The sequence below is a fragment of the Curcuma longa genome, unplaced genomic scaffold (genome assembly GCF_044706935.1).
Source record: "Curcuma longa cultivar G26 ecotype Majalengka, Jawa Barat unplaced genomic scaffold, ITB_CL_G26_1.1 utg2798_np1212_758248_RagTag, whole genome shotgun sequence".
NCBI classification, from domain to species: domain Eukaryota; kingdom Viridiplantae; phylum Streptophyta; class Magnoliopsida; order Zingiberales; family Zingiberaceae; genus Curcuma; species Curcuma longa.
Genome location: NW_027435600.1, coordinates 491,333 through 519,188, shown reverse-complemented (window position 1 = coordinate 519,188; position 27,856 = coordinate 491,333). Strand labels below are relative to the sequence as shown.

The following is a 27,856-nucleotide window of genomic DNA, read 5'->3' as shown; positions in this document are numbered from 1 at the left end:
GTTGATACTATGAATACAAGATATTAGGTTTATCATATTCCATGTACAAGAAAATGTTTCTTCCCTCAATATTGTGCAATAACTTCATTTATTACAATGTCGCTTTGGTAATAAGCTCAAAGTTTGTGTTGCTACGATCAAAAGCAAAAGCCTTGCAGGGATTTTTTTTCAAATGGATAGCGGATCCAATATTGTTAGACTAGTCATCATCTGCACTTCTTTGATTTTTCTTGATAGTTGATGAAAAATTTCTATAGGATCGAATACTTAAGATTAATCGAGCCTAAGACTTAAATATGTAATGTCAATTAAAAAAAATAAGGATGAGCATTGCTCACGTAGTATAGAACTTGTTGCATGTTGAATGAAGTCCATTCAAAAATTTTCCTTCCAGAAACAATTTAATTTCACAAAACTTATAATAAATATTTGTTTTGTTTTGTTTTAAAAAAAATTGCAAATCAAACCAAAGTAACAAAAGTTCACGATGGTCTTTATACTATTCGTTATTTGTATCATTTCTATCAAAGCGGTAAAAATAATATCCAATTAAAATCAAATATTTCGACTTCAGTTGATTTTGAACCTCTCTTGGTACTATTCGTTGTTTGGTTCGTGAGGGTGAAATTTATGTAATTGAGTGCCCATAAAAGTATATATTATCCTAAGTTTTTTTTAAAAAAAAACATATTTTCCCACTGACTTGCTGTTAATACAAGAAGGTACAACAACTGAGAGGAAGATTGTAAGGTTCAATCCATGAATCTCATCAGTAACCAAATTGTCAATGTTCCATTACATTCACTGATATGTACAAGGGTATCCCTTATTCTGTAAAGCACTCTATAATAAACGAAAACTAGAATTGACACTTTCAAGATCTATTCTGCCGCCTAGTTGACCGTCTCCAATGTCAACTTGTGTAATTGTAAGGATGAACAAAGGGTAAAAAATTTCAAAATGCAGTTACTTGAATGAGCGAACATTTGGGATTGGCGTAGAGAGTGACATCATAGGTCCAAATGCACCATTGTCCAGTAGATTTGGCTGCACAGAAGGGAATGTGAACCCAGATGACTCTTCAAAGCTGATAGTAGATCGAGGGGCTTGGCTAAGAAGAATAAAGATCAAGACTAGAATTAGACACATTGTATTCTTATTCAAAGTCACGTATAACAAAGCTGTTACCTGCTCAGTATGTAAGATGATGGTAGCAAAGATGTGTTTGTTAGATCATTGAGGTTTTGGTCGGTTGACAGCAGGGGCCAAAACACTGAAGTAATCAAGAACCAAACAAAAATGAGTGAAAATCGTCCTGAGCTAGCACAAGGGAGTGGAACTTTCTGCATTTCTAGTGTAAGTTCATGAGCAAAAACTCCATTAACTGACCATTAAAGAACCTTAAACAAAAAAAATTGGCATGTACAAGACATGGGCACAGATCTTTAAGCCTATTTTAATTATAAACAAAACAGAAGACAAGCATGAGCTTTTGAGGTCTGGATGATTGGTTGCAAAAAAAATTTGAGCTACATTAACTCCTCGAGAAAAGTTACTTGAGTTCAATTTCCTCTAGCAAGAAAACATACAGCCAATTCAAAAAAGTTTCACCAAACCATTATATCAGATAGAAATCAAGAACGACAAAAAGAGGTGAGAATTGATGAAATATGATGATGAAATATGATGATGAAAAAGTGACAAAAGATAGAACTGCGAATAGTTATTGTTAGGATTATATAACAAATAGTGTTGTTTAAACTTAGCAACTCAAGTGGAGCAATCAAATTGGATTTCAAAGTTCCAAAAATATTGAGTAGTATGATGAAAAAAAATGGTAGGAACCAGATTTGAAACCACTCTCCATCTTTCAATTAAACAGAAAAACTACTAGTTATTGAAAAAAATAAGCACAAATCCAAGATAGAGTTACATGATTGGTTAGAATGATCCTGGCACCCATTGTAAAACAAGAAGTCCTGCAGAACAAAAAAAAACCAACAAGGAAGCAATCAGTGCCGCATCAGAAGAAAGCATATCAGCACTCAATGGTGATGCAAGTTTGTTTTTGAATGCCTAGTTTCATTATTTCTTTCAATCATGAGCATATTTCTGCCAACTATATAGAAAATTAATAACTTACCTCTCTTGGTTGTTGCAAGACATGTTTCCCAGAATCTGCATAACCAAACAAAAAAACTAGTTAGAACTGAGGTGCACGGACTCCAAAGAGATAAATCAATAAAAAGCAGATATTTCATCAACTTAAGTTGCATAAATATATGCAGAGGGGTGCCAAATAACAAAAATTGAAATAAAAAATAATATTAATAATAATTCCACCATCTTTCAAGGACCACTAGTCATACTAGAGAAGAAATAGGAAAATATCTTACCAAACTGAAGAATGTCAAGATAACAGTATTTATCTACCATCATATATTCCAGGTAGATTCCACCAAACCAAACAAAAAATTTTATATTGATTTTACAGAATTTAAACCAAACAGAATTAGAATGTAAATTGAAGTAAAACCTAACAAAATTTATTTTGGGTTGAACTGAATTAGCATAAGCTTGATCATTTCTTAAAATTCTATTTTCAAAATGCAACTTTTTTGAACAAAAAATGTTTTAAAAGAACAGGGATGACAATGGGTAGGATACCATGAAATTTTCACTGCCTATATCCATCATACTCATTAAGAAACTCAATACTCGTGCCATCCTATACCCTTCCTGGGTGCCTTTATCCACACCCTTCAAGTAACCAATTAAATAGCTATGGTACCCATGGGTAGGGGTACTATCAGATACCCATCAAAACTGAAACCAATTTTCATATGGAATAATGGGGGGAAAATCAAAAAATAGGGATTGTAATAGTATACTATATAAATATACCTATATATACCTGTAAAATTAATGGAATTTATTCATTATTCACAACCCAAGCCAAAACCAAACCCAAACCCTTTGAATGCCTGTCATGGATATATTCTACTTACCCTAATCTCATCTCAAATACACTCAATGGGTATTGCAATAAAGTAGGTCAAGTAGTGATGGGTACCAAAGGATACCCATCCCATTGCCTTCCCTATAAAAGGTATATGTTGACTTAAATTGTTAAATTGTGCATTTTTTGACATGTACTTGGTTTAGTCCACAGTTAAACAAAGAGACTGAATACAAATATTGTTATGCTTAGACCAACCAAAAAGAATCAATTTTTTTGATTCAGTTCAATTTTTTAGTTTGGAATAAATATTAGATAGCCTAGTTCCAGATTTCAGAGCCAAGATATATGTATTTAGCTAGTGGTAAAAAAATCTTCATCTTTGCAAGAATGTCAAAGTTCAAAGAAACATCATCAAATTTACAAAAATACCTACAAAGATTAACTTATATTACCTCTCTCAGGAATACTGGGTTGGACTGCCAATGTTAAACCAAGGAAACAATCATCTGATTCAGTGCCAAAATCCCACAACTTTAGTTCAAGCTTTGGTAATTGTCCTATAATAATCAGAGTACCAATTGAATTCATCAATAGAATAAGAGACTGACTCTTAGTCACAAGCCTCACCAGCTTGTTTTATCTTTGGTTGACATGGATCTTGGAGAGGACATGGAACCCATGTGCCTACCTGAAAGGTGTACAAAAATAAGCTCTCAGATGGAGTTCAAGGAAAAAATTTAGTATGAGGAAAATACATGAAAAAAGGGATGCTGCAAGGATTGCTCAGCAGTTGGCCTTCTTTGCGGGTCCCAGGAGCATAATTGCTGGATTGGAGGAAGCACAACCGTATGCATCATTCAGAGGTTGCTTTAGAGCAAGGTAAATGCAAGTGAATATAAAGTTCATATGAACCTACCAGGATCAAGTCAATTGCTTCCAAGCTGGCATTTGGAATAATATCTGAGATATCAGCAGGTGGAAACTTTTGCATGAAGTAGAAATTCAAGTTAGGATGGAGACAAAATGAGAAGTAAACTTTAATTATAAGTCTGTTTCTACCTGAAAGATATTAAAATATGTAGAATGTGGGAGAAGAATCCCATCTGGCCAAATACTGCTATCTGGAGTTCCAAGAATGGTGCATATTCTGTATATTTGATCTATCTCACTGAGAAAAATGTGACAAATGATTAAAAGGACAGAGCCTCTACATGAAATAATTTGGAAAAAATCAATATAGTTAATTGAAGTGCAAATACATTGTGCTGTCAGAAAGTTAAAGTCTTGAAGAAAAATATCACAGTTAAACACAGTGCTCTGGTATAAAAGAGTAGAGTATTATGCATTGGAATTCATGAAATGATAGAAGTAACTGCCACAATAAATTCAAGATATATGTTATTATTCAAAGGATGAACCAAGGATTTATGCATATATGAAGTATTAGAACATATCAATAATAGAATAGACGAACACTCTCCATTCAGTATGTCAATAGCAATTTCATAGAGGCTAAAAAATAGAGACTCCAAACTTAGAACTTGCTTTCTTTTTAGTTAAAGGTAACAGATTTTGTTACCTTTCGCCAGGGAAAAGAGGAGATAGCATAAAAAGCTCTGCTAGAATTGCGCCAACAGCCCACATGTCTGTTGCAATATTGAGATGAAACAAAATTACCTTGAGAAAAAACAATCATCAATCTTCAGGAGCCTAAAAATGATAGTATTTAAATTTAAAAAAACAAATAAAAATAAAATATCCAGTATTAGTATTTAGCTACCAATTGCAGGGGTGTAGAATGAAGACTTCAATAAGACCTCTGGGGCACGGTACCTTGACATAAATGATCAACAGTGGTCAGATAAAACAAAAGCCCTACAGCAACTTATCTTAGTGACAGATAACATTTAATGGAGTAAAATCAATTACATAAATGGAAATGCATCCATTACCATCTTGTAGAAACATAATCAGTATAGGGAGGCTCTGAGGTTACTTCCCTTGCCAGTCCAAAATCAGCTATCTTGATTACATCATGAGTAACCAAAAGGTTTTCTGAGATTAACAAGTAATTTTGTAAGTTTTATTATTTTAAAAAGTATATTTTAACCAAAAAAGCTTGATTGATACCAGGTTTCAGATCTCGATGGAAGTATCCGTTCTTGTGCATGTATGCAAGTCCCTGTAGTACTTGTGACATGAGGTTCCGTATCTCTCCCTCACTGAAAGAATTTTGCCTCTCTCTCATCACCTGATATAAATTATGCTCCTGAAAATTTTCAGCTAAAAGCAATGAGATTTTCAGTTAAAAAAACAATTAAAATTACATCAACAAGACTACAGAATTCATGTCCAGATAGCTAACAAAAGTATGATAAATACCATGTACTATGTAATAGATGAAAAACATTTGATAGAAGAATGGTATGGAAACTTCAACAATGACAATTTCTTGTATTGCTCATTTTATATGTGAACATACATCCAAAATCAGTTAAACAAATCCCTAATGGCTAAACTTAAACCTATAAAATATGTAGTGCAAAAAAAAGAGTAAAGTATATGTTCAATGTATTATAATTTCCATCTTGTAAGGTACAGAACAAGAAACACTATCAGTGAGCATGCAGAAGATAGTCAAAGGAGATGAAGACGGACATATAAATATGTCGAATAGAAGCTGAAGACCTGTTATAGTGGAAGTTCCTTAGTCCTCTATTTGCAAAGTGCAAAGAAATATTAGATTGGAAGTGGAAATGTAACTCATAAATCAACCTTGAGATGACCAAATTTCTCACCATTACAACAAAAAAAACAGTGGTTTCCTTCTTTGAAAATCAGACAAAGCGGTTGAACGCAACCTGTACTATTTGGGCCTCAGAGTATAACAGTATAAATTAGTTTCCACTTTCCAGTGTAAAAGTGTTTATTCAATAATGCTTTGCAAAACCCAGCTGTTCAGAAAAAAAACAGATGTTATTCCTACTTCAGATGAAAGGTAGACTATTCACCATGTGCTCAAAAATGAAGAAAAGCTCATGATTTTCTCTAACAATCTCCTTCAATTTGACAATGTTGGTGTGGTTCAACTTCCGAAGAGACTGTCAAAAGCATAATACCTTTTTTGTCATGACTGCCTGACTAGATCAGAGAATTTGATAAAAACACCCTGATGAAGTAATAAAATTAAACAAGATTTATACCTTAGCTTCACATAGATTCATGCATTCCTCCCAGAAGTAAAACTTTCTTTTCATCTTCTTGATAGCAACCTGATATTAGTTCATAACTCTGATTACCACAGAAATTTTGATAACTCCTAAAGTAGATTGAAAATTATTAGAGAAACAAAAACATATTTTAATCATTTAATTCATATAACGGACAAGATGAAATTTCCAAGAGACCTAGAATTCTACACTGAATCTCCAAGCTACAAAACAGGGATGAAGGTATAAATCTTAGATGCTATGGTGGGCATGCTGGAATAAAAAGGAGAGGAAATTTCAGTGGTAGCTGAGCTTGGAGTGTCTGCCCAGTTGATTAAAGGGGTTCTCTCGTTTGTAGGTCAGCATCAAAACAGATGCCAAAGGCACCACTTCAAATAGCCATACTAAAATATTTTAGATATATTAGAATACCTTGTTCTATGAATACATAAGCTATAGTTGAAGAACTGTTTAAAGATAAATAAAGACCTAATATGTCAGGTATAGGTGAAGGCCTGATACAAAATAAAGAAGAATTAAATATAATGAAATGACAAAAGTTTGATTAAACTATTGTTGCTGACTAACAGAAAACTCAATATATCCCATAAGATCTATGTAGATAACCTAAAATCGCTGAGAATCATGAATTTTTCATCTTCTAATAAATATGATGGCTGTCAATTAATCACAGCAGATCTTCTTGGCTTTCTTATATGTGTGTCCTCATATCAAAAGTCCTTATTTCCTCATAACAATTTATACCAATGAATAATACACAAGAGTTTGAGAACAAAAGGTGGCACCATTAAAACTGTATCATATTTATGCATATGTTTGTGAATTACCACACAACATTTCAAGCTTTAAATAAATTACCTAACCTAGCAAGTACCAGCATTATGTCCATGTAAGTAGTTTGAAGAGATCAATCAAAACTTCAGTTCAGCACTCACTATTTCATTGTTTTCAATGTTGAGTGATTTATAGACATTTCCACAGGTTCCATCTCCAATCTCATTTATGAACTTATACCTATAAGCAAATGGAACAAGTGGCAATATGAGCCCAACCGAGATAACAATTAGGTTCAAGAAATACAACTATGATTTACTTACTTCTCCATGTTTCTATTTCAGCAGCAAACAATAATAAATCACTGTACTTCTAGAGGACTTCGAACAAGAAGCTCTTTAGCATCTTTGTAAAGAATTTGAACAGCATATAGGCATGTATCATCAAGCATATACTTGCCTATGCAACCAAAAGAATACTCATTGCCATCAGATGCGTGACTATGTATCACCCAGAACATGCCTGGCATACTTAATGCAATCACGATGAGAAGAAATCAGTAATTAACATTTGTGTCAAACAAGACCAGTGTGCAACAGCTCTCCCAGCACTACAACCAAGTAAATGTTCAAGCAAATAAATCCCCAGAAACAAATTAGTTCCATTTATTGTAAAATATTCTCCCAGCTTTAACAAACTGGGGCAATTGACCTGCAAATGTAAACAAAATGAGATTATGAATCCAACACAGTGAATTCACTACAAAAAAAATTAAGTCAATTATGCTAAATTTTACAGTTGTAGAATCGATCATAGAAATGTCAAGAAAAGAAAGGTATAAGGAAAGACGAAGAAAGAAAAAATAGCCATCATCCCTGGTTTTATTTTTTTCCAATCCAATGGTAAGAAACTTTCCATATTAGGATTGACGATAGAAACAAATTCACCACTATCTTGTCGACCGTAATCCATTCCCCTTTAGTGCGAGGCTAGTACACCGAATCCAACAAAGTATTACGTAATTTTCAAACAATCAGAAAAAGACAATTCCGATGAGCAGGAAGAAAAAGCAGCAAATTTGTTGCAAATCATTAATCAAGAACAATAACAAAGGGTAGAAAAAAATGAAAAACTTGTTTGAAAATATTCCTGTATTTATAAGAATTTATACGATAAGAAGCAATCATCAAGTTACGGATTAAGATCAACAGAAACAGAGACCAAAAAATTAAAACTAATCAGTAGATTCGTTGGCCAAAACAGGTCGCAAATAGAGTCGCAACCAGCAAACTAGCTTTATTAAAAAGGGGGCAGAAATGATCTTTCCAACAGGGGAGAATCAGAAAGGAGAGAAAAGGCATTGCCTTCTATCACTGAAAAAAAACACCAACCTCCAGAAAAACGATCAAAACAATGACCTGTCGACTCAGCATCCGAAACAAGCTAGAGAAGAAAAACACGGAGGATGCCCAGAATCACAAACCATCAACAAGGGAGAGCATCAAGAAACGATTTTGGAGGTTGATCCCTGCAGCTTAAGGCGATCTCGCAGACGCTCGCTTCAATTGGAAAAACCAGGAGAGAGATTTGGAGGAGGAAAGGAGAGGAGAAGGGGAAATCAATGAAAAAATTTAGAGGAGGAAGGAAGAGGGGGAAAACAGAGGAGAGGTGTGGTCCCCACGCAATGAATTAAAATAAAAGCTAAATTTACGTATTCGAAGACTAATTTACTAAAGTGGACAGACAATGATACGGAATTACCCGTCGACCTTAGTGGTTAACCAAACCCAATAATATAATGGGTGAAGTTACCGCAACTGTATATTGGATAAGGGAAACGAGGGTGTTTTGGTCATTTAGGATGCTCCTCTTGATGATGAGTCGCATTGAGAAACTATGCGGGGTGGTTGGCCGGCTTATTGAAGGTTGGCTTCGCGTTGCGCGAATATGCGGATGGTTGGTGGGCCACAACGCGTGACGGTGGGAATAAATTTGCTTTAAATTATATATATATAATCTATATAAAGATATGTATTTTTAAGAAAGTTGATTGGTGTAAGAAAGTTTTATAATTATTGTTGCTTAATGTGGAAGGGCAGAGCCATCTTATAAGTTATCCGGACTATAATTCAGGAGCTCGATAACATCGAAAAAAATTTTGAATTTATAAATAAAAGAAAAAAAAATTTGAAAAAACAAAAAAAAAAACACAGGATGTTAAGTTGGCATAGTCCACAATCCGAAATAATCATCCAAGTTGACTCCGCCATTATTAAGCATTCCTTTCCTCCACTGCTTGAGCATTTGAATGCCTATGTTGGGATTCTTGGTGTTAACTTTGCGGTCAAGGGGCCTTTTAGATTTGATGTTGAAACGACTATCTCCACGGGAGAAAGCTCAATTCATTTGTTCCCGCTTGTCCGTCATGCCACTGAGGCGACTTGATTTAATTAGAACGCTCTTAAACATGAACGTTAACAATTTCTAAATGTTACATCTGCCAAAATGCTCCTTTTTTCTTTTCATCCATTTATATCATGCATTGAAAAATTTAGACTGGAAGTGATCTGGAAAATGAGGAAGTTGTGCTCTTGAATACCTGTTATAACAACTCCATTCATGTCAGATACCAATAAAATACACATCTTACAATTACAAACATAAGAAAAAATCACCGTCTCACAGGATAACTGATGCTTTAGGTTAGCCTATAATGCAATTTTGTCATCTAAACTTCTCAATTGGCATGAGAAATTAAACCAATAAAAAAAAACACCCAATTCTTCAAGCAAAACTGAAATTCTCTATCGAAGCCAAACTCTCTCCACCAAATATCTTATGAATAAATTGAGGTAAAACCCCAAAAAAAAAAAGAAAAAAAGAAATATCATCCATTATCAGATTTTGGTCACATGTTATCCACAACTAGTATCATCCATTGAAGATTCTGATGCCGAGTCATCTGAAGAGATGCTGGATGTACTGTCTGATGAAATCCCATTTTCGCCATCCAAAGAGACAGAAGTATCTTTGATGATTGGTCTCTTCAAATACCAGTGCATGATACTAGCTGTGAGAGTAAGCATCATCTTTTGATTCACCTGATGGAAGCAAAACATTATGGTATAAAAGCAAAACATTAATGTTGAGAAATGATGTTTCCTTTGAGATTAGCTTTGGTATTCATCCTTATCAAAGTTACCTCTAGTATGTCTTCTGGAAGTAAAAACACTGAGCAACCAAGCTTCCTTGCCACTGAGATAATGTATGATGCATTCATTTTCTTTTCTTCATCTGCATTTGTTCCTTAAATTAGAAAAATCAAGGATGGCACAAATATGGTTGTTCCTTAAATCAGAATAGCAATTATTCTGGAGGCTCATTTTCATCGAGGAATTTCAAAGAAGACGTTAAAAATCACCAAACAAAAGAGAAACTGTCTCTAGATTTTACCGTTTAAATACTCTCAAAACCCTAATGATGCAAAAGATGAAAATAACCATAATATAATGACAAAAGTTGTTCGAAGCCTCCGAAAATGCTTTAAATGATGTTTTTGGACCTAAAATTGGATTGTTACAGTTCCACCAAGTAACCAATTTTAGATCTATGAACGAGCTTCGATTTGACTAGTTGTGGCTCCCATGATTCAACCCGAGTTAAAAATTATGATCTCTCAAAGTTCCAAACTCGCTTGTGTCGCATCCACACACAGGATGGAACACAGCCGTTCAAGTAACACGGCCTAGTTGTGTTCCTTGCTGGACTACTCCGCGTCAAGGCACGACATAGAACACAGTCGTGTCAGGCAACACGGGTTGGCCGTGTTCCTTGCTGGAAGTCTCGACTGCTTCTCGTCAAGGCACGGCATGGAATTTATAGGAGAGAAAAGAACAAAAGATTAAGAGTGTCAAATACTTTTAAACCAGAATTTATCTCTTTCACGTTAAGGGTAATCTTATCAGCTATAGAGGTGCTATAGCTTCTCTTGAAACAATGAAGATGAAAGACCAGTAAAAGTAAAATGGATTTCATTATCTCTAACGGCACTCGAGACTTGGCAGACCTACTGCCTGGATTAGTTCAAAGAGCATAAACTAACTGAGTTACGAAAATTCGTAGACTTTATCTTCGTAGACTTTATTAGTTCAAAGAGCATAATAACAAATTCACAAATGAAAGGATTTAATCATGAGATTATTAAAAAAAAAGTTTGATGCATGAATAGGGTAAAGGCCTATTTTGGTTTCATATGCAAAGAGTCAACTCAAACAAACTAATTGAGTTACGAAAATATAGGTTCATTATGATACTAACAAATTGCAAAATGAATCCATGAGCACTAAGATTGAGATTTACTAGAAAAATATTTGAACTACAAAAAAGGTTGAGATAGAAGCTCCTAATCAGTTTGAGGTCATTATAATAAGATGTTAGGTATGCATCATTGTAGATTTCATTTTAGTAAGTGTAACTGTGGGGGAATAGTGTAGAGTTATGGGCAACCTTCCTAAATACTTATGAATAAAAATTCAGTTGGATGACTATAATGTATCAATCCAATTAAACTTGGTCATACCATGTCATTGTTGTTGCTAGTTTTCTAACAAATAAAAAGGTTTAGGCTCAAGATATAGTTGCCCTTTAACCTGTGTGAAAAAATGAAGAACTCTGGTAAAGGTTCTTATTGCAAGGTTCTTAACACGTGCATCAGTAGAAGAAGATACTCTATAGAGAGTGGACTTGTTGATGCTTCAATCAAAGGATGGATTTCTAGCTCTCTTCATTATAGAAAGGTTTATAATTTTTTACTTCTATTGCATTATTTTCCTTTTTTTGGGTTTCAGATTTTCCAATAAAGATTTTCTCCTATTTGATTTTTACCTAAACTATTTCTGACAATTTTCTCCTTATTTGTTGATCTCCTCGGTTCCTTGCCCAATCATCCTCACACGTCGAGTACACATTTTTCTTCTCTCTTAGATGATATCAAACAAAATGGGGTTGATATTCTCCAATACTCCTTTGGTTTTTTCCTGGATAGGCAATACAATGATAAATTACTTCTTCTAATCAATATTGGTCTGGATGGTATATTAGAAAGGAAATTTCAGTTGTGCCATACATAAAATTTGGATCTTCACACTCAAAGTACGCAGATTGTATGCAATCGACCTAGTGCAGGATATTATATGAAGTATGTGGGAGCATATTCTAAGGTATATACAATTAGCAAAATATTAGACAATATATTGATACTCAATGTATTCTAAAAAAATATTTAACACTTAAGTTACATACTACTAAATAGGCTAGCTTGGTATCTTATCTCAATTTTGTTTAATTCAAAATCATTTCAATGAGCTGTATAAGGTTTTTTAATTGCATGCGTAGATCAAATGTACTGTATGTGGTCATCTGCGAGTTATGTGACCCAAGACAACCTTTTAAAATCATATGCACTAAGCTTTAGTCTTATTTTTGGCGCCCTTCCATTTTTATAAGAATCAATTTTGTTCACATTCTAATATTTAAAATGCATGAGAAATTTATGTTTGGTTGATGTCCAAAGACAACAAAACTATTGACAAAAAATTTAAATTAGATTTATATTAAGGAATAAAAACAATTCAACATGCATATAGATAAATCAACAAGGAAAATGAGACAATTTCACCTTATAAATAAAATGGCTTACCATTTCCTCCCTTAGTCACAAGGTTCCAATTCACAACTCTAGGATCTACTGCACTTAACACGTCAAGGAAAAATATCCCACTGGAAAGACTTCTGTCCTGAAAATTAGAGGAAATGGAATTGATTGGATATGAGATCATTCTTTGAAATTCTTAAACCAAAAAAAGGTTTAACATGTTATCAGAACCAGTAGACACAAAACAAGTAATCAAACTGGAATAAAAGAACAATTAAACAAACATTTTGTTTCACATTAGCTTGTGATTATTGAAGAATACAAATTAAGAGTCATATCTTGCTACATAATTAGAGTGTGAGATACACTAAACTCCTAAAAAAAAGAACAGTTCGGTGCATGAAACTCTAGTCAATGTGGGATCCCGAGGGATGGTCAAACCACATTGAGTCTATAATATGCAATCTCATTATGAAGATTAAGATTGCATCTCCCTAGAAGCATTATGAAGGTTGATCTTCAGAAGATCTTTGACTTGGTTCATTGAGAGTTTCTACGTGAGGCGCTTATTGGTCTTCAATTTTCTATAAAGCTTATATCCTAGATAATGGAGTGTGTGACCACTCCGTCATTCTCTTTGACCATTAATAGGGGATATTTTGGATTCTTCAAAGGGGTCAGAGGTTACGACAAGGAGACCCTCTCTCTCTCCTTATTTGGCATTTGTGTGGAGATCTTTGGGTGACAGAGCAGCGCACGGACATATCAGATTCAAATTTCATCCTCAGTATAGTCACCTCAAATTGGCGCACTTGGGCTACGTTTGGTAGGACGTAATGTAATCACGCTTGTAGTGTAATCAAGTTTGTAATGTAATCAAGATTACATTACTATGTTTGGTTGAAGGAATGCATGTAATCTTTGATTATAAGGATGATTACATTACAGTGTTTGGTGCCATTATTTTCAATAAGGAATATAATTTTTATTATTATAAAATACCAATAATACCCTTCTTCCCCGTACCCCACCGCAAGATAGAAGCTGTCGACCCAGCACAGGCCCTCCAGCGCGCACGCCATCGCCGCCCCGAAGGCGATGCAAGCGACCACACCGCCAGCGCGAGCGCAACCTTGATCCGCACCCGCATCCGCCGCTTCCTCACGTCCACCAGAAACAGCGCGCGGCCGAGTGTGCGGCAGCCGCCGGCGTCGACCGCCGCGAGCAGCGCCTCCTCCTGCCAGTCCAGCGCGTGCGCAAGCAGACCGCTGAGCACGACGTCGATGAAGCCGAAGCCGACGAGGACGAAAGCGCAGGCGAATAGCTTGGAAGCCCGCGTGCCCGGCACGAGGTCGCTGTAGCCGATGGTGCAGAGGCTGACGAAGATGAAGTAGAGGCTATCGACAACGGGGGAGCCAGTGGTGGGACCTTCGAAGCTCTTGTGCCTCACCGCGTAGACAGCGATGCCGACGGAGACGTATAGGACTAGCTACGCTACCGGCGGCCAGCTTCATGAAGGAAAGTGCAGTAGGAGGTCTGGCAATGGGTTGGAGATCGATCGCAGAGGACAACAGAGCACAGGATTTGTAGTTGTGAGATTATAAATAAACAAGATTTATTTTCTTATAATAAATTAAGTGGTTTAAGAAATAAACTTGTTTATTTGGCCATAAAGCGGAAGGGTACATTTGATACGATAAAAATAGAATCCATAATGTAATCAGATTCCACATTATTTCCTTTGTAATCGAGATTACAGATCTTGACTCTTTTTTCAAATGCAATTACATTACATTATATCTCTAAAATGTTACCAAACAAAGGAAATCATCTTATAATGTAATCCTAATTACATTACAAGCCTGATTACCCCTTACCAAACATGCCCTTGGTGTATACAGATGACATATTATTATTCGGTCGAGGGGATGAGGTATCAGTAGAAGCTTTATCTTCTTGCTTACAGGTGTTTGGGACGACCGTGGGACTTCAGGTTAATCGCCGGAAGTCGAATATTTATCTGACTGGAGTAGATGAATCGACACGGTTATGACTTCTTTTTCTTACAGGCTTCTAGGAGGGGACTATGCCCTTTCAATATTTGGGAATACCGCTTGCTGCTAAGCGTCTACGGATTTCGAACTACAGTCTACTCTTTGATTCCTTAGTACGACGGATTAACTACTAACCGAAGAAGACACTTTCATATGCGGGAGAGGCGCAACTCATCAATTCGGTGCTTCAGGGAGTGAAGTATTTCTAGCTCTCCATATGACCTATTCCCCTTGGAATTATTGACCGCATTTATAACATCTGCAGGTCTTTTATGCAGACATCCAAAATACCCCCTGGTGTCTTAGGCATATATGTGCATGCCCAAAGAAGGAGGACTGGGATTCCGCGACTTGAAAGCTTAGAACCTTGCCTTATTGGCCAAGGTACTTTGGCGGATACAGACGAAGGAGGATGCTCTTTGGATCAAGTGGGTGCATTGTATCTACTTGAGACGGGCGGATATATGGACTTGGGAGACTGTGCACTAGGATGTCCCGCTGATCAAGCAATTGTTGTAGATCCGTGACCTCATCCTAACGGCTACTAAGTCGTCGACGGGTGCTATGTAGAAGTTGGTGTATTGGTTTGAGCAAGATGGAGGTGTAACTAGGGCTTATGACTTTTTTAAACATCCCAATCGTAAGAAGTCCTGGGTGTGGACAGTGTGGAATCCCTACATCCAGCCTAGCTATGCAGTTACACTTTGGATGCTGGCTCAGAAGCGACTTCCCATAGGAGACTGACTGAACTATTTGGAGGATCAATGTTGTGCCTTGTGTAGGCGAGAGATGGAGACACATAAGCACTTGTTCTTTGGGTGCCCTCTTGTAGCGGTCTTATAGTGGAGGATCTAAGAGTGATTACAGAAAAAGATGTCGACCTACCGACGGATGCTGCAACTCTTCAGGCTTTTCTTCAGAGGAGGTCGTCTCTTGACTAAAGTCAGACACCTTGCGATGTTAGTTTTGATACACTTTGTATGGAGAGCTAGAAACAATTGTATCTTTGATGAGGGACAGTTGGAGAGTGAGAAGATTTTTAGAAACGTACAAATCCATATTTACCAATCATTGAAAATGTTTTCTGATCTGACATTACATCAGACATGAAACGCTACTGATTATAGGATATTGTACTCTGGATCTATTTTGATATATTCATTTTACTTATCCAAATATATATATATATATATATATATATATATATATATATATATATAAAATATGCAATCTTATTCTGCATTGTAAGAGACTGTTTCCGTAACTTGAACTCGTAATCATAAAGTCATACAACAACAACTTTATCGTTGCACCAAGGCTCCCCTTCATCAAAGGGCTAAAAACAAACTAAAGGTTCACTAAATAAGATTGGTCAGTCATAGTTGACAAACATCTATAAAGATTAAAGATTCGCCTAAACATACTGCAAAAGTATAAAACCATAATTTAAGTTACAATAGCTTTAGGTAGCTACAATTATATGGTGAGTTTCTTAAAACCCCCAAGTAAAAGAGAGATTTAGTTCACAGCAAAAAAGAATTCCTAGCAAACCGCAACCAAAAAAAATTTAACTATACCAGTAAAGTGTAATATTTCTTCTTCTTCCAATGACATTTTTAATGGTATGTCTTCGGAGTATTATACTCGAGAAAAACGGAAAATATTTACCTTAAAGCTGTCCATCCGTGAGTATCTTCCTGAACTCTTTACTTTATTATTAGCCCAGTTCAGGATATCAACATCTTTTATCTCCTTTTCACTAGTGTGGAATCTCAGGTTCCTCAAAAGTTGGAGAATGTTGTACCTCATGAGTTGCCATAGAAAAGCTGGAACAGATATATTTGGATATTCAGTAGTGAATCAATAATAATGATTTTGCAAAACTGGTAATAAACTACTAAAAGAAAGAATTCCAATCTTTATTGTTTCCAGATTAAACTCTACATCAAACAATCAGTTGATTTAGGTAGTTGAGTGTTACTCATAAGGGTAATCAAGCTGGCTGCCACTCTTTGTGATCAATGTAATGGCATTTACCCAATATTAGTTTTTTGTTCCCTTGCACTATGTCATGTCCAGCAACATTCACCAGAGAAAATTTCAGTTGTCTCCCAATTTTGATAACTTGATTACAATTCTCTACTTTCTTGAATGGCATTTTTATTGGAGGTTTGTTCGCGGATTTCCAACAAACTATTCCTGGTGCTACCTTATCAATGGCCTCAAGGAGGACCCATCTGCATGTTAAATTTAGCAATATGTTATTAAAAATGCTTGCTGCATATCTCCTAATAAACAAACAAGTAGTAGTCAGACTACACAAGAGTTAGATATTCTTTACCCAGTTCGGAGATCTTCAAACACATTGTTTATATATGAAATTCCGAGACTATTAATCCATAACCTAAATACTCTCTCCTCCCTTGAAACTTGTGGGCCATCAGCATTTGCTTCAAGAAAGGTGATCTGTTTCATCTGGGACGACAACCCATTCCTGCAGATTAAAAATACTTAGATATAGCTTTCTGGGAGACAGATAGTTATTTGTATATGTGGAGGTCTCACTCGTCAAAGGCCTATTAAATACTGAATTGTCATTAATAATACAGCATTTATTCATGCATCAGAAATACACAGGACAAAGAATTACAAAATAAACATGTGGCCTGAAAATAACCGATGGTTGGAGACATTAAGATTTCTGAAAGCATTAACACTAATAATGATTGAAATTGTTGGATTGTATAGAACAAAATTAGCAAAATGCTTCAAATCAAGTTGATTTGGATCCACAAAGACAAATGTTTCTGATTGTTTTAGTATCAACTCTGAGTCATATAATATTTAAAAAGATATATTTATTGCCACGTATTGTGTTTGGATGTGCATAATGTTTAAAAATGACATTATCACCATCTGTCGATGAATTAACAATTTAACACCCAAGTCATCTTCTATGGAAGATCAACCCTCACGCTGATTAGATTTCACCCTAGGCAGGATCTTTTGCTAGGTTTGGTGAATCAACCACATGGCTCAGTCTCACAGGCATGGACCACAACACCAATCAACCTATTTTCTTTTTTTTTCTGCAGTTTTTCCTGCATGACAACTTATAGGGCATTGTGAAGATTGATTTTCACCTCAGAAAGTGTGCTTGAGTTGTGACAACATCTTGTGGTGCATGCAAAGAATATGATAGAGCCTAGAACATATAGAAAGAAGAGTCTATACTACATTAAAGCTTTTGACATAGGGCACTAGAGACGAAGATTTTGCTTCCTTTTTTTGTAGTGTTTAGTATTCAATGTGGGCAGTGGCTTGTCCAAATTTTTGTATACATTGCTCTATATCATATAGACTTAAATTCCATCAATAGGGAAGGTTTTGGCTGAACCACAAATATGAAAGAATTTGTATATCCTAAAACGTATAAGTTCTATAAACCGAATAAGAACTTGAATAATTGAAAATACAAATAAAATAAGGATCTAGTTTCAACGAAACATGGTTTAACATATAAAATATGTAAATAACAATAAGGAACCTGATTGAAAGTCATTGTCCTTGTCCTGTAGACGTCAACTGCTCGATCCCTGTGGAAGACGATAAAACGGAAGCAAAAGGATGGTCTTCCAAGGGAATTAAGTGACGGCGTCATAAGACCTTCGTCAATGGGGAACGAAGGCAAGATGTCAATTAAAACCCTAAACCTCAGGGACCAAATCCTATATATAGAAATCTGATCCGTTATCAACCCATAAATAATAACAGATCGAGCTAACGGGTTTCACATATTTAATCCACATCCAATAATCTGAAACCCGATAAACCTTAGTTAGATCACTTAAATGGATTCGATTCGTATCCGCATATACAAATTACAATTAAGTACACCTTAAGAGATTAAATCCAACAAAATATTGATTTACTTTTTTCTTGTGTTTGTGTTTCTCATCTTGTTTTGTTGGAGGAAGCTATTCTCAAACACATACAAGGTGTTTGGTGTATTACTTCTGTAATTGAAGAAAAAGATTTTATAACACGGCTTCATGATGGAGGTAATTCTGTATTCTAACCACAATGTTTGCTCTAACCATAAAGCTTGTTGAGATTCTTCCTATCTATGGTCTTTCGCTATTGTGGACATCAACAGGCAGTGGAGTCCTATCAATCCAAAGTGAAGTCTCAAGATCAATGTTTAAAATCACAAGCTGAGCTAAGTTTCGACCTCTGACCCGAGCAATACAATTTCAATATCATATTGTGTTGTGTCAATATGATTTCAATACTAATTTAATTAAATTGTTAATAATAAAATAATTAATTTTACTTAATATAAGTTATAATTTTTTATTAATTTTTATTAGAATTAATTATTTGCTTAACAATTAATTAGATTGTTAATACATGTTTAGCTTTTTGTTTATTAATTTGAGAACCTTAACTTTTAGAATTAAAAAAGTTTGTATTAGTCAATAGAAGCAGTATACTAAACCCTTCCTCTTCGTTAGTCTAGCAAGGAGCAGTATACTTACCTTATTTTAGTCTATTAAGTATCAAAACCATCCCTCTAAATCCATAATACAATGTTGGATGGAAAAACTTCCTTCAACATGTCAAGCAAATGCTCCAAAGTGTCAAAGAGGGCAATCTCAAAATATTGATGGACCACCATTGAGTTCAAGATCACAAAAATGATTCAAAGTTTCAAACCATAATTGAACCTATGACTATTTTAATATGGATCAACCCATATACAAACCAAATTCAACCATAGTTGATTCTATGACTATATACATGTTTTATGTTTAAATCATACAATGAACTAAAATAAGGTGAAGTAGATTCAACTCAACTTAATTAAATGATATAGAGAGGGCTCAAGCCCAATATTATGTGAATCAACCCCATACCCCAATATGACCAAACTCAAACTCAATTGGGTTAACTAAATCAAGTCAAATCACATATTAAACTTAAGCATAAATCAGATTTAATTGGACTCAACTCCAATGAACCAAATTAATTTTCCATTAAATCAAAATAAAATGTGCCAACATTTCTAAAAAAGCTCAAACAAATGTCTAAATTTCTAAAAAACACAACAATTTTTAAACTTCTTTAAGAAAACTTAAAAATCTTGAGAATCATCCAAAAAAAGACCTCCTTTGTTAGGTTAAAATCCAATTTCTACAAAACCAAATGCGAAGTTTCTTCCTAACAAGAGGTGCTATCTTCTTCTTCCAAAATTGAATTCTTACCAAGCAAGGTGAGACCATGTGAACTGAGACAGGACTAGGTTTCTTCCTCCTTATCTAAGTAAGTCTCCATTAGGTCGAATACTTGATTTTTACAAAATCAACTTTATATCTTCTTCCTGAAAGGCAGTAAGGCAGTGTTATTTAGTCATGTGAAACACCAATGGTTTTTATCCTCCTTTGCTTCAAGAAAGTAACCTCCTTGGTTAGGTCAAAACCCTTTTCCTACAAAGCCAATTGTGAAGTTTTTTCTTGTTAGGCAGTGTTATTCAATCCAAGTGAGACACCACTGATTTTATCCTCAAACTCCAGGAAAACAACCTCTCTTTCCTCTTCACCCTATTTCTACAAACCAATGGTGAAGTTTTTTGTTGATAGGCGGTGTTATTCAATCCAAGTGAGATACCAATGTTTTTATCATACTTAAACTCCAGAAAAGCAGCCTCTTTTTCTTTGTATGCTTCTTCTTAACCTCCTCCATTAGGTTCAGACCCTATTTCTACAGAATCAACCATGAAGCTTCCTCACAGGCGATGTTTAATCCAAGTGACACGCCAATGGTTTTTATCCTCAAACTCCAAGAAAGCAACTTCTCCTGTGGAGCTTGTTCCTAACCTACTGAATTAGGTCAAAACCCCTATTTCTACAAAACCAATTGCAGAGCTTCTCCGTAATAGGTCCGAGTGAGACACCAGGCCCGGCTCAAGGCATAGGCCATTAAGGCCTATGCCTAGGGCCCCAATTTTATTGGGGCCCATTAATATTAAAAAAAATTATTTTAATGAAATTTTATTGGGGTTCCAGCATTATAAAAAAAAAATTATTAAGGTGTTGAACTTTATAAAAAAAATTAAATTTTTAATTTTTTTTACTAATGCATGTATAGGTTATAGAATATTATTAACTATATATACATGTTGGTGCGCTTCCCGATTTATCCTAGTGGTCCATGAGAAATTTCTGTAGGACTGGACCAGTCATCCAGGGATTGAGTCAATGCGACTAACTAGGATTTATCATTTTTTTTAACAGAAATAAATTTTTTAAAATTAAAATTAATAAAATCTTATTTACGTTCAACAATATTTCAAAAAAGATTAAATAATCTAGTAATTTTATCAATTGAAAAAATTTATTAACAAAATTTAAATATAAAAATTTAATTAAAAATTTTGTAGAAAATTAAATTTTATATAAAAATTTATTTTTAAATTAATAGTTAGAAAACTAAATTTTATATAAAAATATATTTTATATAAAATGATGAAAAGGGTGAGAGAAAATTTTATATTTAAAAAAATTGTATTAAAGGTCTAAAAAAAATTTTAGCCTAGGGCCCCATGAAACCTTGAGACGGCCCTGTGAGACACTAATGGTTTTTGTCCTCGAACTGTACTAAAGCAACTTCTTCTTCCTTCAATCAATTTCTAGTATTACTTAGTCCAAGGACTGATGCTTTATTTTTATTCTTATTCTTCAATTAGTTTCTATATTATTATTTAGTCCAAGGACCAATAATTGTTCAGAATAATGCTTTAAACCTTAGTAAAACAACTAATTTCATCTTGAAACACTTCAATATTTGTCAAAGTATGCCAAGTCTCAGGACAACACAATATTGAAATCATATTATTTCATCGAAAGTCCAACACTTTGACATGGAACAATACTTTACCCATGACTAGATTTGTCCAATGGTCATGTCCAAATCAGACCTCGACCGGAACCATAACCAGGTCAATGAACTAATTACCCGTTGACCAGTTCAACATGTGGGAATCATAACCGGCATGTTGATCCAATTATAGTTCAGGCTCAAAATGAACTGTTGAACATAGCCACGATATTTTTTGAACCATCGAACCAGTAGTTCCAAACCGTTTAACCATCATTTTCAAACCATGAAACCATCAGTTCCAAACCATAGAACCTACGATTCTAAACCATGGTCGGGAGTACCCATAACTATATGGGTACCTATTGGTGGCCCGCCATTTCTCTTACCCCTAAAAAGATAAAATTACAATGAAATAAAAGGTAAAAGGGTTGTACCTAGGGGATTAATCTTGATTTCTCATTAATGTAAGGTACAAGCATGTAAAAGATGACAAAAAGATATTAAGGAAAAGTTTGGGTAAATTCTCTAAATTAGAAATATATATATATTTCAGAAACTCCAAATATCTAGTAGAATATAATAGACAAATTACCTTACCTTTTCTGGAAAATATGGGCAACAAAGGCAAGATTGAGATTTGGCGAACCATCGACAATATCTTTTGGGGTGAGATACCTTTTGCAACCAATCCTATCTGCATGTTCAAGCACTAATTTTGCTCTGTCAAGAAGATCTTTCACAGTACTAGGGTATGGCTTCTTACTATGCTCGGGAGCCAAAACATTTAGTAAACATGCATAAGCCTCACTGTCCTGCAACAGAAAAGATCATAATAATAACACTAGTAATCTTTAACATTTCAGTTGATGAAAAGTGGTAATGATTACCTGTTTGACAAATGATACCAATAAGAAAAAGAGAATTAAATATTTTAAATTTTCAATCACCAACTATATCCACAGCATGTTACTAGTTATAAAGTAAAGAAATTTAGCAGAAATCAAAAGAGAGCCCCTCTTTCAAAAATTATCAAAATTGGACTACACCTTCCATAATTTCATACCCAAAATACTCATCTATGCTCTACCTTATTAACCAAAACTACATCACTTTGGAGCAGTTTTGACCCAAACTTGGAAAAACTTTGACAGGTCAAAACTTTGACCAAAGTTGCTCCACATTAGAGATGCACTATCCTAAGAGCGCGAGCAGAGAGCAGTTTGGATCAAAGCTTCACCATCTTGGTGCAGCTTTGACCAAAGTTGCACCACCTTGGAGCTTTAGTCAAAGCTATTTCAAAGTGGTGCAATTTTGGTCCAAAGTTGCTCAAAGGTGGAGCATGAAGGGCTGTTTTGAGTATAAATTACGGGAATTATGGATGGGCATTGTTTTGATAAATTTTGAAAGAGTAGTGCCCTTTGGATAATATAAATAAAAAGGGTGCCTTTTGATTTTTTTGCCAAGAAATTTTTGAAAAAAAAGATCAATAATTGATGTTGTGGCTCCTAATGATCAAGGGGAGACTAAAATAATTTCTTTCTTTGCACTATCTAAAAGATTGATGCTAGGACATTTTAGGAAATGAAGAAAGAATTAATTGAGACCATTTTCCCTATGATTATGTTTTAAAGGCTCTATTAAGACAAAAAAAGGGAAAGGAAAATGAATGGGAGAGAATGGCACATGGAAACAAAGGGATACAGGAAGAAGAATTATACATGTTGAACTTGAATGAACCTTCAAACTGTCATTATACCTTCACATCTGAGGAAAAATTCGTTATCAATCTCCTGAAGCCACCTTTCTTGAGCTGAAAATTCATCCACCGTAATAAGATCTTCTCCGGTGGCAAACTCATTAGCTCTTCAACATCCTGTAACATCCAAATGAAACAAAGATAATTTACATAGAAAATTTTCAACCCTCAAAAGTTCTCAAATATATGATGGCTAGAAAGAGAAAAAAAATATCAAAAACCTTTCCGTCATCGACCAACTCTACAAGCTCAGGAGTTTTCTTCAGGTTAACATCAGCTAGAAGTTGAATCTGACAGTGATATCATCAGAAACATAGGTCAGCATCCATTCTTTAAAATAATTTCTGGGAAGAAATTAAAATTCATAACAGTATTTTCTGCTCCAATAACATATTGAAACTATTCTCAATAATAGGGCATACCTTGATGATCTGAGATATTAATCCAAGCACAAGGTGAGGCTGAAAACATAATGAACGACAAGAAAATTAATAGCTGAAGCATATCAAAGCAACAAAAATAGCAGAATCCTTGCGAAAAATTCATGTCTTTGTCAGAAAAGTTATTCTGATTTTTTCTCTTTCTTGTCATTATGTCCATTTATTTGTGAATTTTAATCTTTTCTAAACAGAATAGTCAATAAAAGGAAAAGGAGCATCCTAAGCTTTATAGCAATCTTGTTTGCAGGATCTACCATGTACAATTACAGAATCCAGTTCAGTTACACATTTTGAATTTGAAAAACTACGACAGAGTGTTATTGGCAAGATAATCACATATGATCAAATTACAGATTAGTAGTGAACTCAGATATTGTTATCCAATTACAAATTGCATACCCATGAAATTTTGCAAAAAAACTTAAAAGAAGGGAATAAGAGATGAGAAATATTTTTGAGAATCGATTTGGTTTCACAAGAGAGAGAGCAACTAATTTGTTTGATAAGATAACTAGCAGAAGATATAGAAAATAATAATAATTTGCATACAACTTTTACTTAGAAAAAGTTTACTATAAAGTCCTTAAATAGCTATTCATAAGTACCCAAGTATTATTGTGGGTTTTGGAAAAAAATTATTTGTGGGTTTCTTATTGTGGGTTTTGGAAAAAATTTATATCTAGTAATCATATTGATATGATAAAAGATATGTATTAGCGCTAGAGCTACCGAGGATGAGAAATGATTTTCCAATAATCATAAGGTTACATCAGAAATCATCTCCATCTCAAAATCAATATATGTTAATGCTATGTGAACTAGCAAATAATGTCCAATATAAATTTCGGCATATGTTATTTATCAGTGATATATTGCTATTTGAATAAGGTATAAACAATTTAAATTTGAAGCCTGAATTGTAGCAAAAAAAAATTTGAAACTAAAAGAAGTATAATAAAAACTAAATATAATTGAATGCAGTTTGGGCCATAATAAAAAGTATCAAGGAAATAGTTTAGATGGATGGACATTAGCTCTTATAAGTGGTAGCTATCTTGGATCTAAACAAGAATCATATATTTATAGTATATATTAATAGGAAAAACGAATGAATGGTTGAAATGAAAACGATCTTCTAAAATATTTATAATCTTCGTGTATCCTTAGGCTACAAGGAAAATTTTATGAACCAATAAGATCTATCATACTTTATAGATTAGAATGTTGGGCATTAGAAAGCAACGCATAAAAATATTAAGGTAGAAGAGATGAGAATGCTAATATAGATGGTGGCATTAGTAGAAAGGATAACATAAAAAATATTAATATTCAAGAGCAACTAAGTGTATAGCTCTAATAGATGATAAGATAAGAGAAATAAATTGGGAATGTCCAAAGGAAGCTAATAAATTTCATAAGAATAAATTTAATTGACTCATGTATGAAGTAGAGCGTCAGCAAAAAAATATTGGTTAATAAAATAAAAAATGATTTGATTAATTTGAATGATACTAGTGATATAGTCCAGTGTAGAGCTCAATAGATGAATAATATATGCAGTTGACTTTGATAAACACAAATCATTAATGATGAGAAATTAGCCATAAAGAGAAGTAAAAGTCGCATACAAAGTATGCCAAGGCACGATATAGTTAATGTGTAGGTGCTTTCAAGACATAGAGCACATATACAAGTTGTGTCAAATTTATGAGAAAATGCATAGGGATCACAAAGAGGTATTGATTTTTTTTTTTTTGATAGAAAGAAGATAATAAGAATACGGTTAATTGAAACCTTCAAAATCAACCATGATATTTTTGAATCAGATGAATAACAATTAATATACAAATAGCCAAGACTAGAAGAATAAGGACAGTCTGGTGCACAAAGCTCTCTCTAATGCAAGATTGCGGGGAAGATCCAGGAATTAGAGGTGGGTTGAGTGTGGAAGGGGTGGGCTTTAGTGGGCTAAGTAAAAAAAAAAAAACTTACATAGGTAATAAAAAAAATTGGACTAGGCTACAGCCTAGGACAATGTTGCTTAAGATTCGTCTCTATCGAGGAAGGATCGGAGTATGATCGGACCACATTAGATCTATTGTATCAATTTTATCCTGCATTGCAAGAGGTTGTTTCCGACTTTCCGCGACTCAAACTTGTGACTATAAGGTTATACGGCAACAATTTTACCGTTGTGTCAAGGCTCCCATTCAACCAAGACTAGAAGAATACCAAAAGCAAATTCATGACAGTTGTAAGCTCTTTTACTTTACTAGGAAAAACCCAAAGATCTGCAGGACATTAGAAGTCGAATGTTTTAAGATATCGACAAATAAAAAATACTCACCCTCCCTTCAGCTAGATCCTGTGTTCCAATATTAACCACGGTGCAACCTATGGCTTTGGCGGAGTTAAGGAACAACATAAGGTTTTCATTCTTCTCCCACAGATTCAACACTCTTTTTGTGTTGATCACCCGCTCATCAATGGTCCCAGGAACAGCCACATTGATAAGTTTACTGCACATGCCAAACAATTGATTTACTAACAAACAATGTCTAAGAACAATCAACGGAAATACAACAATAACTCGGTAATGGATCACCATAGGAGGACGCCATCCTTGGCGATCTCGAATAGATCATTGGTCATCGGATCAATAGGCAGGTACTTCTTGAGGAAAGGATCGTCTCCGAGGTAGTTATTGATATGGGAGACGTAGGAGGCCTTCTCGGACTCACTGATGGTGTGGAGGAGGGTGGTGGTTGCGGCCTTCAGGAAGGCCGAGGACGAGTTTTTAGCACCAACCTTCCCTTGCATCTCCAAGTACACCTTCAAGAAGAGACAGATCCAATCTTAGAGCCAACTAAAGCTACTATAACACACATTCGTGACAGGTAAGAAGAGCAGAAACAGACAAAGCAGCAGAACAGACCCGAAGGAAGAGCTCGAAATCGACATGACGATCGAGGTCGGGGTAGGACTCTCTCAGGAAGACAGCCCTCTCATCCTCGGTGATTCCGCCACCACCGATCTTAAGCTTGGACATCGCGGACGAGAGATCGCGAAGAGTGAGGGACCCGGGACTGCCTGCGCCAATACCATCGTTCCTCACGGAAAGGAACTAATATTTGGAGTAAACACGAAGTCTTTCATCAACAAAATTAAACGTTTAGAAACAAAATGAAGGAGGAAGCATCGTGGTGTCGGTGGTGGTACCTGGTTTTTGAGAGATCGGAGCTCGACTTGGGTAAACTGGTTGTGGAGCCAGGGATCAGAGACGACCACACCCTCAAAGCCGGCCATTGAGAGGGAACTTCCTGCTGTGGTTTCCCTCAGAATGAATCGGGTGTGGCGGTGGCGTGGTGACGATGGGAGGATGGTGGAAGGCTAAATGGAGTGCGAGGTGGGTGCAGGTGAGATTGAGATGGGGGATGGAGAGAGAAAGTGGGGCACGGGGCGCTCGGCAGCTCAGAGCTCCGTGTAGAGAGAGTGAAAGAGCAGCAGAGTTTTGTAACGGAAAAGGGAGGAGTAATTCAAATAAGAATTCGCCTCGCTCTTTTTCGTATTCTCAACAAAACGCATTAATGGACGGGTTTAATTTTCTGTACTATTGGGATTTGTAGTGAAGATTCGACGGTAGATGTAGGTGCCCCGATCAAATCGGACGTCTCCTTTTTGAGTAACGCCCACACATTAATTTAATAAAAATATTAATAAATTAATTTTAAAATGACCACTATGAATACAATAACTAAAAAAAGATATCTATGGTAGATATAATTCGGCAAAAATCAAAAAGATGTCACGTGTCTCTTATTTTAAAAAATGCTCTATTTTAAAAAACAATATCATAAAGAATACCTCATTATATTTTTTAAATAAAAAATATTATTACTTTAATACTATTACTTTGGTAGCTATATAACGAGTAAGAGTTCAATTATAATTATTATACCTTGTTAAAGTGAATTATTTTGATTAAAAAAACTATATATTGAACTATTTTTTATTAACTTGTTGAAAAAAATTAGATTTAATTAAAATTACTTTAACACTTATAAAAGTTATGATCATAATTTGTAGTAGTTATGATCATAATAAAATC

At 34.9% G+C, this 27,856-nt stretch overlaps 2 protein-coding genes and 1 pseudogene across 5 annotated transcripts; all 3 read right to left on the bottom strand.

The window, feature by feature from the left end:
- Positions 1-701: 701 nt before the first annotated feature.
- Positions 702-8,592, bottom strand: LOC141820193 (cyclin-dependent kinase F-3-like). Of its 4 annotated transcripts, XM_074707471.1 has the most exons (18): positions 8,450-8,592; positions 7,290-7,677; positions 7,128-7,206; positions 6,166-6,234; positions 5,974-6,063; positions 5,093-5,231; positions 4,915-5,017; positions 4,743-4,795; positions 4,542-4,608; positions 4,022-4,130; positions 3,879-3,944; positions 3,718-3,786; positions 3,590-3,650; positions 3,415-3,519; positions 2,144-2,178; positions 1,934-1,979; positions 1,189-1,273; positions 702-1,111 (listed from the first exon to the last, which is right to left on the bottom strand). In XM_074707471.1, exons 2-18 carry the CDS (start codon positions 7,295-7,297, stop codon positions 967-969), a joined length of 1,329 nt encoding a protein of 442 aa, XP_074563572.1. In that variant the 5' UTR covers positions 7,298-7,677; positions 8,450-8,592; the 3' UTR covers positions 702-966. The 4 variants fall into 4 exon arrangements, with proteins under 4 accessions (XP_074563572.1, XP_074563573.1, XP_074563574.1 ...); XM_074707472.1 differs by lacking the exon at positions 3,718-3,786; XM_074707473.1 differs by lacking the exons at positions 7,128-7,206; positions 7,290-7,677; positions 8,450-8,592 and adding an exon at positions 7,051-7,117.
- Positions 8,593-9,601: 1,009 nt separating this feature from the next.
- Positions 9,602-27,188, bottom strand: LOC141820179 (fimbrin-2-like). The gene is made up of 14 exons (XM_074707453.1): positions 26,968-27,188; positions 26,684-26,872; positions 26,354-26,580; positions 26,096-26,267; positions 23,731-23,769; positions 23,530-23,598; positions 23,309-23,425; positions 22,150-22,364; positions 17,015-17,167; positions 16,711-16,910; positions 16,342-16,499; positions 12,665-12,761; positions 10,169-10,260; positions 9,602-10,067 (listed from the first exon to the last, which is right to left on the bottom strand). The coding sequence occupies exons 1-14, from the start codon at positions 27,052-27,054 to the stop codon at positions 9,882-9,884; spliced, it is 2,001 nt and encodes a 666-aa protein (XP_074563554.1). The 5' UTR covers positions 27,055-27,188; the 3' UTR covers positions 9,602-9,881.
- On the bottom strand, positions 13,098-14,199 carry LOC141820188 (two pore potassium channel c-like; annotated as a pseudogene).
- Positions 27,189-27,856: the final 668 nt, after the last annotated feature.